We start from the raw sequence: 13,494 nt of genomic DNA, 5'->3' as shown, positions 1-13,494 counted from the left end.
GCCACGCAGCTAATTCCACACAATGGAGATCCATTAGTTCATGTCATCATGCGCTTTTCGTCATTCCTGTGCATATTTTGCAAAGACAAGCAAAGGGCACTGCATTGTGCTCCTAACGTATTCAAAATCAAGTTGGCAAAGGTTGGTGTGAGTGGTAGGGACTGGGAGAAGGAGTTTGTCGACAGCATCCACTACTCCGCAAAAACTCGACAGTATAACGATAACGTCCGTGCCCGCGTGCGTTCTGGATTTAAATTGGCCTCGTGCGGTTACGGTGTTAAACCACCATCACTTGTATGTTTGTGGCCTTGTCTTTTCTTCTTCTAAATTTACGTATAAATTTATTTGATAAGCGCCAGAAACGCGTCACGGCTGGAAATACTAGGCCGGGATCCATTCGCCGAGTCACCGGGCCGGGCCGGACCGGGCTCTACTCACTGAGTCACCGGGCCGGACCGGGCCGCATAAAAATATGAAGGTTCGGGCCCCGGTCGGGCCGGGCCATTTCTCGATGCGCCCGGCCCGACCCGGGCCCGGTAAAGTCGGCTCGTGCAGGGCTCAAGTATAGCGGACGGACGGGACATAGGCGACGGACTCACTCTCGGCAAAACAAAAACCACTCTGCTTTAAAACCCGGTCCGGTTGTGTGGTGCCTCATAGATGTACATGAGACATTTCAACAGCGAAACGTTGAAACATCTAGAAAGGTACATCCTGTAGTGAATAGTGATCACCTGGTAGTCACGTTGTAATCCGTGCGACGATACTCCCTGATAGGACGTGTCCATATCATGATGCTTACCACTCCTCCTGCAGATGACCGGTAGATGACGAATGCTTTATCCGAGGTCGTTTCTGGCAGGGCCACATCTGAGGAGCTGGTACCGCAAAACCTTCCTTGTCCCAGGGGAGGAGAGTCTTCATAACCACCATTCAAAATCTGTGAAAAGTAATGACATGGAGCAGTGCAGGTCTATGCTCCCATGGAATCGGAGAGTGATCATAGCTCGACGAACTACTAGTACAGTTTTAGCCTAAGGGGGTCTAGGTTACTCAAACCACCACTATCGATGTATTATGTAGCAATAAAGGAAAGTGAGAGAGAGATTGTGCGTTTAATGGCACAAAGGCAACAAAGGCCACAGAGCGCCAACACTATGGTAAGTGTGTTGGAGATGATCATGGGAGAGATGATGTGGGAGATATGTGGGACGATAAGAACAACAAGTGATAATAACAAGTGAGTTTGGTAGTTTAAAGCTGTCTACAGGTATGGGGAGGGGGGAGCGATGAGATGGTCCAGGATGAGAGAGAGAGAGAGGAGGATGACGATAACAAGTGAGTGTGGCAGTTAAAAGCTACCTACAAGTATGATCGATGAGAGATTTACATGATCGAGTTGGGGGTGACAACGGCTAAAAGCGGAGCAATGCTGAACATCTACATCTGACTAAGTAAACAACACATGGTCAAAAATTGGATGACATTATCAAACGGCGCAAGAGGAGTGTCACCCAGTAGAAGGGCTGGGTGGAGTAGGACATGGTATCGGTGTAGTGCGGTGAAATACTGTTGCCGTTGGTGTTCTAAGTGAGAGCACGGTGCCGGTACGTGCAAGACAGTCAAGCTGTCACCGCAGTGCGCGCAAGCTGGCGGATCCTGACCCCTGAGTAGGTGGCGATGCGTGAGCCATGTGTGCCCAATCCTCAACCTCGCGTAAAGAACTTCGGAGGATCTGTTGACGTGTTCAGTTCGATGCGGGGGGAAAACGTGTGGCGGTGTGACGTGTAGCTGGTTATTTTCTTCCATGTCCCACTCCTGCTGCCACTGTGTGTAGACACAGGGTGTCTTGGTAGGGTAGTCCTAGAGCTGACTCCTCTTGTGCCAACGCTCGCCGAGCCTCACGGTCGGGTCGTTCATTCCCCAGGATCCCACTGTGACTGGGGACCCAGCAGAGACAGATTAAAAAGCCTCGGGGACAAAGTTGAGTCGCAAGCGCCGGTACTCGCTTGACGATGTGACGAGGAATGTGGGACAGGGTAGTTCTCTTTATTCATTTGATATCTTATATAAAAAAGCTTAGGGGGGCAGCGCTGATGCCATTTTGGCAGGCGGGATATGCGCCAATGCGAACATTTTGTGTAGGCAGCTACTGAACGACTAATTCCTCGAAAATTCAATAATTAACTTATTCTTAGATGTTTTCTGGAACATGCAAGATCGGAGAATGGGAGGCAGTCATTTTTGAAATCCATCATCGTTATTAAACATCCTGAGAAGCGAACGTATTTTGAGATGTAAGTTGCCAAACTTCGCTGTGCAAAAGAGCTGAAACCAGATCTACGAACATCTAGTTAATAAGTTAATTAATAAAGTTTAGCTAATTAGCCGTCCGCGGTAATTGCATACCAAAATGGCATCAGCGCCGTTACAGCTGTTTTATAAAACACACCCACCCACCCACACCCTGTATGGTACAACTTTCCTCCAAGGAAACGAGTGAAGCTATTTTGTAATTACAGGGGTTTCTTCCAATTGCTCGGCAACCTAGGGACGAAAGGTCCATGTGTGCGTGACGTCACGTGTACATATCGTCTGCTCTGCTGTCCGAACAGCTGGACGTAGGAGGGGACCTTGTAATTGCAATTATACACCTTGATAAGTGGAGTTAAATCTCTAGATTTGATGTTCCAATCAAGCCGTATGACGTAACGAGCGTCTGTTTCCATTTCTACATTTCTCCTTCGCCGAAGAGCCGCGTCTCCGCTCCTGTCTGCACATGCATGCTTTGAAGCAAGGGAGAAGAATACGCCGCGGGAAGTTCACGGATCCGCGAAAAGGTCGCCGTCCCACAAACCGAGTAACGCGTACTTCACGTATACTGGAGCTCATCTTCGCACAAATTAGTTTTGGAAGTCTTTAGAATGCGGCTAACCTGAATAGAGTTGTCCCTGCAGACACCATCGCTCGAAGGGATGTTATAGCTTTCCAAAGTGAGCTTCAACTTGCGTCGCCGACCTGGACTGATGAGCCACTGACAGTCGACTTCACCAGGCAGAATGTCCGAGTCTTCCAGGATTCCAGATGTATCTGTTACGTTACCTCCACAGACTGAAAAGTAACCGACGTTACATATTTTTGCTGGACGCCGCTTCCATATGCGATATGATCTAGAATCCTCCGATCATCCCACTGCGTCTCGTTGAGCTATCTTCAGATCATGCGATTAGATATTATGTCATGGGCTGACTACACGGATGTTTCTCTTAACATCATCTCGACGTTTTCTGCACAACGTCGGAGGATTATCCGTTTTTATTTGTACTACCCAGTTAGCTTACCTGAAGAAACTGTAGCTGTGAAACCAGTGCCCCTCGTATGATAGTAAGTGGGGCCCGTCACAAACGTTACCCTTAAGGTCTGTCCCGAGCCAGACACAGGTGGTGGGAGGGTCGACGGCACCCCGCAAGACTCGACCAGCTTCCGTTGTGGGCCGTTCGTCCAGGATGTCACTGCAGGGGGTGTGGTTCATATTGCATCATGCATGCATTGTACTACACGACAGATAATGGAAGAAATGGGAATTATTTTCTGCGTGTGGTAATTGGTGCGATATACAAACGCTAGTACAGCGTCCGCGTCAAGCTCCGGCGTCAGAGGAGCAAGATCTGCAGACATTGCCATTGGTACTCAGACCTGACTCATATTCCTTGCGGGAACTCGTTCACGACCGCATCACTGGCGCAGATACATATACCGTCATGGCAGAGTGTGATGAGTTCAATGTGTTTGGACGCATTCCGAGTATATGTGGTTGGTCTGTCTGTTTTATTGCCAATAGGTCTATGCAAATGACGTCATAGTGTTCGACAGTGCCACCAATTTGGTAGAGTTTAAGCACGCTCGAAACTAGATGCGACCAGGGTCTCCCCCGAAAGCCAAGGTCTTGAGGGGATTACGATGGTTACTCAAAGGGACGCGATCTCCCGTCCTACTCCTCTTTCAATAGGAGGCAGCGAACTAAGTGTCCATTCGTGGAACCCAGCCCTCCCCTTCCGATTTGTTTGGGTTTCAGTCTGTCTACCAACGTCATGATGACGTTTCTCGGGTAGAGGTCAATTATATGGCTATGCAATGATAGCCACAGCCCGCAACAGGCCTGAGATATTGAAAAATGTAAAACATGTAGTGCTTTCTTCTGCACGGTTCCAATGCTTTGGAAGTGTGTGCGCTCCAACCAGTTCAATGTCAGTGACGTACTGGCAAGGGCACATTCAAACCCTCGGTTGGGCGGGGGGGGGGCGGTTTCATTGAAGGAGGGTGTAGTGTGGGAGGGGAGAGAGGGAAATTCCGTGTATAAACTGACTTTTTTTTTCTTGGAGGGGACGATCACGCCCCCTAGATCCGTCCCTGCGTACTGGAGAGGCATGGTTGCGTTATGAAGGCAAACAAGGCTAGAGAATAATTTTCACTTGCGTTCCCAAGAGGACCTAGGGTACGCAAGCCAGGAGAGCGTACCGAAGGAGGATGTGCTCTGGAGTGCAATTTTTTGTTTAATGTAACACCGTCGTCCTACTGAGAAGTGGCACAACAGATAGCTTTTCGCTCGGAAGAGTGATGGAACACTTTTGTGTTGCTTTCGCTCGAAAACGACCCAACTTTAGTTTTAGAGGAGTTTATTGTGAAGCCCTATACAATAAGATTTGTCAGCATCGTACCCTAACGGGGCGCAGACGGAGAAGAGACTGCCCTCAAGAGTTGCAAGTCTTCAGCATACCGAAGTAAGTAGGAACACTGGATTACCTGAAGCCATTGACAAAAATATTCAACAGTAGTGTCCCAATTAAAAGAAAGGTTATTGGAGGACTGCGTTTTATGTCATCTCATTTGGTATTGCACGGTGGCCAGACGCGTAAAGACGCTGAGCTTACGTTATGTTTTCGTTTCTGTGACATACCTTGCTTGTCAGTGAGAGCTACTCTACCTAATGATACCGAACGCAGCGATAGGGCTGCAAGCTACTTGAAAATAATTAAAGAGTGATATTAAATTGTAGGAGCAACTTATTTATTTACACATAAGTTGCTCTTACCGTTTAATATCTCTCTTTAATTTACTCACCACCGGCAACTCGACATCACCTATTTTGCTGCCTTCGTATCTTCTTGAAAATAATTAGTAATTTTTTTGCGATGGTTCAGTGGAAAATTTCGTTTCATTTCAACCACTTACCGTCAAAGACCTTGAGTGTGTCGTAATAGCAATTCCATTCTGCTGCTTCATCAGATCTGAGAGACATGGCATCAATCTTGAGAGAAACCCTACGCTTTGGGGGAGCCATGATGATCCAAGTGCAATTGACATTTTCCTCGTACGTCCTCGGGTAGCCTCTTGAGGTGATGTTGGCCTTCTCGGTAGCGTTATGGAGGAGGACATTTCTACTACAGAGCGAACCTGCGAATAAGGTGGAATGATTCTTTCCAATACGGTATGCGCGGTGCCAGAATTACAGAGGTTTTGGCCATGGGATACTGCCTTAATATACTTCCGCTTGCAAACTTCAGTTGTGGTAACTGAGACGTGGTAGAAATCACCCTGCCGTGATTTATGTTGGGCGCCTACCCGCGAAATTGAGGGTAGATGAAGGTGGCCTGGGTGTTCCCAAGCGCATTCTTGCCTCATTATTCTGTTGCGTCAGTTTTAGCACATTATTATACAAGTCATTTGAGGAAAAATCAGCGCGAGAAAAAAAAAAGGTTCATCATACAGAAAAAGGGGAAAAAAAGGTGTGCACTGTGTTACCAGTGGTGTGAGGATGATCAAACTATTTTTCTTATATAATTAATTAATGAAGTGAGAATAACTAGTCCGTGTTTGAATTGCAAGCATTAGAGCCAAAATGTCAATTGGCATGTTGTACAGGGCAACACAACCGCCAGCAATGGGCACTCTAAATCTTTTCACACCTTTAAAGGTGTAATAGCGTGCATGGCGCACGCCTTTTTAGGTGTAATTTTGGTAACATCATAATGGAGCACGGTTTCGCACAAATTTTCTTTACTCGAGTGTTGTCTGTCCTCCAAAAATTCAGTCTTGCAACATCTCAACATTGTTCAACAGTATTGTAGACACTTGCGCGTGCTCGATTATCGATAGCGATGCATATATGCATTAGCTCGTACCTACGATATCCAAGACATAATGAAAGCAAGATTTGCACTGGCACTTGAGCTTTAGTAATGCTTTCCAAATTTTGTAAAATATCATCCTGGAGATGCAATGTTAGGCAACCAGGTTGAATATGCATAGCGCACACCTTTAAAGGTGTGAAAAAGTTTACAGCGTAGAGTATTGCCTCTGGCGATGAACCTCCCCTTTTCTTGTGTTGTTCTTGTTGTTGTTTGTTGTTCGGCTCCGAAGACGAACTTTCGGGTTTGCAAAAAAACCGATGCGGGACAGTGGCAGGAGACTCGCAGGAGACGCGCGACGAGTCAATGTCAATGACAGGTGTGGGTGACTAGTCTTCCTTCCATAACGGGACGTTCGAGGACATGGCGAGTCGCAGCTCCTCGCGCCGTCTGCGACAACCGTCTCATTTCTCGAATTTCGTGCCTTTATATCGCTTGCTACAGCTTTCTCAGTGACATTTTGGCTCTAAACTTTGTAGCTAAACAATAATTGTTGAATTAAAACATAGTTTGAGTATCCTCACGCCACACTGGTAACGCCATGCAGTCCGTCTTTTTGATGCGTACCTGTTGTGAACCTTTCTTTTTTTTAAATTTCGGGCCATTTTTTGTGGATCACCCCATATAAACACATGATTTGTAAGGTCGGCCTCTTAATACGAAGCGCATATGTCACGTATATAGCTCTATGTCAGAAACAATGTCCGCCTTGCCACTGGAGGGATGCTTCTTGTGGCAGCGCATGTAGCGTCTTCTACTCTCATGACATCCATACCTCGGCAAAGTTCACATGTGAGCTTGATCAGCTTGGTGAATGAACTGACCATGAGTGAGCAGGCGGAGGGCAGAGAAAGGACTGAGCGAGCATGAGTGAGCTAACGGAGAGCTGAGCTAAGGAGATAATAGAAGGCTCTGGATGATTGTGGGCGCTGTACAGATCAGCCATGTAAGGACCACTACTAATTGGATCCTTCTCTGTACTGTCATCCTGATAATCAAAATAGCTGATGAAGTCCTTCTGGACATCCTGAACAGTTACGATGTCAGCATAGAACACTGGGCTATAGCGGCCAGTGGACCACGACGACGCACTACTATACTCAACACGCGGCAAAAAAAAAAAAAAAAAAGGAAAGAAGAAAAATACGGGCCCCGGGGATGTGTCATACCTGGGCCCCCTCCTGACTTCTTGAGTAGTACTTCTCTCAAGTATTTCTCCTTTATATGGTTACGACGGGACTTGGCTCATGTGGGCCCGTGTAGTGACCTCGCCCCAGGGCCCAATCCCTCGCTGCACACCCTCCCGCCAGCCCTGCTACTACTACTACTACTACTACTACTACTACTACTACTGCGCGCCATGGCACAATCCCGTCTGTTCTGTCGGCAACAACCTAAAGTGAACCCACGGACTGAGGAGCTCTCCAGCACATCCTGCCCTCCAGAACGTTCCATCATCGCCAGTCAAGACGCATGCAGGAGAGCCAAATCTCCTTTGCAGGACAAAGGAGAGTGTTATGAATCAATGTCCCTACAGCTGCTACAAGGAAGACAGCGTTTTCAACGGATACGTCTCAACTGCTTACGTGTCAAAACTCACACACTCATGAGCACGTGCACATCCACGCTCAATGTACCGAATGAGCTAAGCAGGAGATGAGTGAGCACGAATTAGCGCGAGTCAAAAGTGCCGACAGTTGATGACAGCATGAAACCGACACAGGGCTGGCACCAGCTCAGCCACCAGTTTACCCACGCCTTACACTTCATTCCTTTCCGTTCGAGACGGTGGTGGATACATAGCAAAGACATAGTGAAAGACAGGCACTGGTGCGGCGCTTCAACCCCCTTCCGTCGCGTTACCCGGTGCAGACCGCAGCGCCCACAACCCCCTAGTGACACCACTGTACCATGTGACATAAGCTATGACATCAGCTGAATACTGACCTGCAGTCTCGTGTGTCGTGCCAGGGAAGTAGGTATCGTTAACAGCTTGCCATCGGAGCTTGAACCTGGCGTTTGAAAGTGTTGACTCGTAACGTATCACAGCCAAGCTGGTGCGCAGGCGAAGAGGTTCGATGTCTTCCGAGCCGCAGTACCGTCCAACCGATAAAGCCTCCGTGTCTCCACCATCGAAAATCTGGGATGTCATTCCGAGTGCGAAAGTTGTATCACTCTACAATACCGGTACAGTTACGCAAAGTTGTGTATATGCTCGTTTTTTCAAAATTCACCATGACGATGGGAGAGGGAACGATTGCACCACCTCCTTTGCAACGCAATGAAATATGCAGAACAACGCAATTATTCATCGACAATGGATGTATTCACCGCTGCCCAAGCGGCCTTAATGAGACTATGGAACAGGACACCGATCTAATGGAACGCCTTCTGAAAAGGATTTCAAGGCACGCTGTACTCAGGAGGGTCCTGTCCAACCTAACCGAAATCCATAAAAAAATGTTTTGGGTCAAGTGGGGATGAATGAAAACTTTGATTCTCGTTTTTGCCCCGGAGCAAGACCGAAAAATGGACTGAAAGGCTTCACTTCAAGTGGAAAGATGGGGCATCTGGAACTTGGAGGTAGGGTCTGAAAAGCAGTGTGGCGTACCTCTTAAAAACCATGTTTACATTCACACGCCGTCATTGTTGTTACGCCGCCGTTCGTTCTTTTAGGGTTGTCACTTTTTTACCGATCTTAAAGCGAACAAAGACAAACAAGCCCATATATCCACATTCTCTCTTATCATCTGTGCCACTTTCACGTCAAGTGGAGTTCCTCAAGAGCATTGCGTGACTCCGCACTAAAACACTGAACCGAATGCCCAAGCACATCTTGCTTCTTTTTTTTCCTTTAGAAGTCCTCAACAAAGTTTTCTTCGGAGCCAAAGTGGTTCCTCAGAAAATGTCATGAGTAGCGTAAAGCTAAGAAAGAAAATTTTCCATCCACAAATCTGTGTGGGGTTTACTTTCAACTTTGTAAAGGTCGCCGATACTACGAAGACAGATGGAGGAATTCAGAGCCTCCCGCAATCCTTTCTACGTTTCTGATCAGCCAGACTTGTTCCCGTTACCAAAAAATAGGAACTAAATACCGTTTTTCGTTACTTCAGAAGAAAGTAACTAAATATGTTACTCGTTACCAACATACAAAAGTAAGAGTTCTCGTTACTAACAGGTAACGTAACAGTTACTTTTACGTTACCGGAGCATAGTTAAATGAGCCAACAAACATGCCGTCACTTGGCTTCAACTCATTATTAATGAGAAATTGCACTTCACAAGAAGCTGATACTCGAAATTTACGTCAGTGATCTTCGTTCTCTTTCGTGTGAAAACATCTGCTGCCGAAGTGTGCGGGTGTGATGGGAGGTTATGAAAACACAAGAAAAGACACCGGTTTTCGTGCCACCGATCACCAACGGTTCCCCAAAAGAGACGAGGAGCTGCGTCATAATTTAGGGCGCTCAGAAGCTTAGCAAAGACAAGAAAAGGCTAGAAGACGAAACGTGTTTTTTGTAGCCATAGCACAAATTGGTGTCCATTCTTGGGAAGGAGTGATGGTCGAAGATTACGGAAACAAGAGAAAAGACAAGGGCCTTCGTTTAAGACGATTCAGCACGTCAACAACTCATCCAGCGAGGGACTACAATAATACTTCACATGGCCACAAGTCGTCGCGGGTCACACAGGTCCACGCATTGCGTCACACGGAGTGCCGAAATGCGCTCGCCCGCGCTGAAGAAAAGGAACGAGTAACGTCAGTAACGAGTTACCAATTTTTTTAAACTGATTCCGCTACTATTACCATTTTTTAAAAAGTAACTGAACTGTTACTTCGTTACCAAAAAAAGTAACCGTTATCAAGTAACGAGTTACTTGTATAACGAGTTAGGCACAACTCTGTGATCAGCTTGCCACTGCATGCACGGCACGATCCGAATCAAGTTTGTGGAAAATATCATTGATGGCGCTTGTGCTGACGTCACAGCCGGAATTGCGTTATTGCTTTACTTCGAAACTGTACCGGAGCTGAACCATTACGCTCGAACCAGAACAAAAATCTGAACGAAAGACGTTTCGGTTCCACACCCTGCCCAGGAGAAATACAAATCGTTCCGCAAAATCTCGAGCGACGAACAGTACGTCCTCTTTCGGTTTTCGTGATACAAAAGGTATTTGTAGTAGCTTGTTTTAGTGCATCGTACTCAGCCTTGCGTATCTATGGGTGAGCTCTGGTACAGCGCACGCCCACAACACAAAGAGAGCTTCGACAGCACCCAGAAACGCTATCAACCCCATCTGTTACGTACGCGATCGCGTTGTGTACTCTATGTAACAAAAACTTTCCAATGGGAAACCTTATTAGATCGGAAGACGTTAACCACAATAGGGAGTTCTAGGGAAGCACGGCCACTTCTCGACTCCGAATCCCGCTCACAACATCCAAGCACAGCGCAGTGGGTTGAGTCGTGAACGGGATATGTTTTACGGGCGGGTGACTCACTGTAGTTGAAACGTTTTCCTGTTACCAGCTCCTCCACCCATCGATTGCAATGGAGGCTGGCAGCAATGAGAGGCCGTTTCTGAAATGAGCGGTGTAAACTGCCAAACGTTCACGACAACTTACACTTTATGTATTCCAAGAAAGAAAGAAAAATCATTACGTTAGTGCTTTTGAGGGCTAATTACGCTGCGACAAGAGCTGGTCTTTTTAGAAGGTAAATACATGGGGAATGTGGAAACAGAGTAGGGACTGCATTTTACGCTCTGTTTCAACAGTCCCAGCTACATAGTTCATCTGTATGAATCACAGTAGTGTGAATTAATCTGTCAACCGAGATATGTCGAGTGATAAAAAAAAAATCGTGTGGCATTCAAAGCGCGACATTTTCCTCCTCGCAGTGCTCCGTGCCGCTAAAAATTAGTTCTCGTAGCAGCTGAGCTCGTGTGAACCTTTTCAGCGCTGCTGGTTGTGGTGATGGTGAAGATGTTGGCCGTTGTTGGCCTCACAGGTATCTGCAACGTCCCGACTGTCGCCCGGGAGGAATGTGCATTCTGGGCCGACTTCTAACACTAACACTACATTCAGTGATGTCGGAACGTTTTCAAATATGCGGGGTCAGAAATAATCCTGCGTGGGGGGGTGGGGGTGCGGTCTGGGTGCTGTTAAACATATCTAGTATGCCTTCTTGTAAGGAAGATAATAAAGAGAGCTATAAATAATATGCACAAGACAAGTGACAAGTAATGTAGAAAAGTAATAATGAATAGTAAAAGAGTAGTAATAATGACAATAAATTCTCAACGGTGATATTTGTAGAAATAAATTGCGTAGTATATAGGATAAAGAGAAGTAAAAAATGCGATTAGCTATACAGGGCTTGGGAGAGACAGGCATCACCTAAAGGAGCACTAAAGTGGTATCTCCGCGTAACATGGCCAAAAACTGTAGTCATCTTGGAAAGCCAGTATGTGAAAAGCATTCCCACAAACTATTTCTGTCCCAATTTGGTTCACTGCGACGTAATTAATTTGAAAAATCGCTGCCGCGGTGACAGGTCGGAGCGGCCAAATGCAGACCACACCCACTTTACTGTGACGTTTGTTGCAGAGAGCTCCCTCAGTCGTTAGGTGGAAAAACCGTCTGCCACGAATATCGCGAGCTGTTTCTTGTGGGCTTCTAGCCTTTATATGATTTAATTCAATTTCAGTTCAATTGCTGTCCAACATCCATCTGTTAACAATATTAAAAAGACACTCGATTATAGTAAACATACGAGAGAATGAAAAGAGAGGAAATTTCACTCATGCAGTAGCACTCAAACTGTAGGACAACTCTTGTCAAAAGCCTACAATCTCCCGCGCATGTGAGCCTGATACCTGAAAATGTATTCATTATATAATGCTCGTAATGAACGTAGAGGAAGAGAATCAATGTTCATATTGTTCTCATCAGCTGTCTATCGTGAAGGCGAAGGAGAGTGTTTCGCGCTCGGGAGGTTCTACTGCAGATTCTACGGTCTACTGCAGGCGTCCCGATTTCATTACGGTTGCACAGATTGTGGGAAAACTGTTTTCGGCCGCCTAACATTCTACGCCGACCAAAAACAGAAACAAAGTTGTGTGCCTCTAGACTGCTAATTTAGAGTACTGGGAGTACAAACTAGCTTCCGTGGCTCACTGGACAAGATAATCGCCGAACCTAGACCACAGTGTTGTCTGGATGTTTTCCAAGGGTCTCGCAAGGGTTTTTCTCAGACGCTGTGTGGCAAATGTCGACACAATTCCCCATGAAGTCGACCCTGTACGCACGATCCCACGAGCAGCATGTCGCGATGTTTCGGCAGACGAAGCGCTCGGCAAGAAAACTCGGCCAACCTACGTTGCACCCTTGGAGCGGGACTTCACCTCATAACATGTCCCTAGTCAACCATGACTTCGTTTCGTCATTGAGCTATACTACTAATGAGGGCAGACTGCATTATTCTGTGCAACGGTTGCCTTTCAGCGGGCTTTGAGCGGAAATCTGTACTAAAAGTGCAATGGTTGACACACAGTGTGTTATGCTGTGATGTTTCTTTTTTATTTTATTTTTTCGAGAGAGTGCTGAATACGTGGCTGCAGTGCACTAGAAATGCGATGGAACCCCAGGCGCAAGGTCCGTGTGGAATGTACCGCTCGAGGCTCCACTTACCTGCAGAGAGGCCACGTCGCAGTTGTCTGTCATGATGTAGGAAGTGTCGAACGTGATGCGCGGAAACAAGCCTGGTGGAACACGTATGGTCCATGTGATGCGACCGTGGATCCAAGTCAGTTTAGGATAACCAGGAGACTCGATCTGGCCACTTTCTTTCTCCAGACTCACCTCTCTTACTGAATCGAAAACACAATGAGAATCGGCAGTTTACGCCCTTCCATTCCTGGTGGAGTTCTGGTTTTCGAACTTTGCACAAAACTATGTTCGGTAAATGGCGGTAAATTGCAAAACGGCTTTACCGCCTGCTAGGGGCGGCCGTCGCTGGCTTCAAGATTTATTATACTAATATTTTTGAGAACTGACTATGATATTTCTTCAATTGAGAATACGACTGCTCAAACATGCCTTTCCTCTCAATAAATTAAAAAGAATTTTGCAAAATATTCGCTCCTGATTGCTGTATTACCTATCTGGCGAATTTGGCGTTCATTTGTCGTGTATTGGGAGAAAAGGCTTTGGTGGACAAACAGACAACTGCGATTGGACGAGCGGGGGGTGGGGGAGGGACATTTGATGTTGTCAGATATCGCGGAGTGCTCCGCGAAA

The 13,494-nt window shown here is 46.6% G+C and overlaps 1 protein-coding gene across 1 annotated transcript in view; it reads right to left on the bottom strand.

The window, feature by feature from the left end:
* Positions 1 to 13,494, bottom strand: part of LOC135386241 (cubilin-like) — a 142,043-nt gene that overhangs the window by 51,784 nt on the left and 76,765 nt on the right. Inside the window, exons 37-42 of the mRNA XM_064616050.1 lie at positions 12,886 to 13,064; positions 8,136 to 8,328; positions 5,233 to 5,454; positions 3,342 to 3,512; positions 2,936 to 3,111; positions 803 to 940 (exon numbers count right to left, since the gene is read on the bottom strand). Of these exons, the coding sequence (XP_064472120.1) occupies positions 803 to 940; positions 2,936 to 3,111; positions 3,342 to 3,512; positions 5,233 to 5,454; positions 8,136 to 8,328; positions 12,886 to 13,064 (1,079 nt within the window). The remainder of the gene's footprint in view (positions 1 to 802; positions 941 to 2,935; positions 3,112 to 3,341; positions 3,513 to 5,232; positions 5,455 to 8,135; positions 8,329 to 12,885; positions 13,065 to 13,494) is intronic.

Source organism: Ornithodoros turicata, chromosome 2 (assembly GCF_037126465.1).
Source record: "Ornithodoros turicata isolate Travis chromosome 2, ASM3712646v1, whole genome shotgun sequence".
In the NCBI taxonomy this organism is placed as follows: domain Eukaryota; kingdom Metazoa; phylum Arthropoda; class Arachnida; order Ixodida; family Argasidae; genus Ornithodoros; species Ornithodoros turicata.
This window is presented reverse-complemented; position numbering and strand designations above follow the sequence as displayed.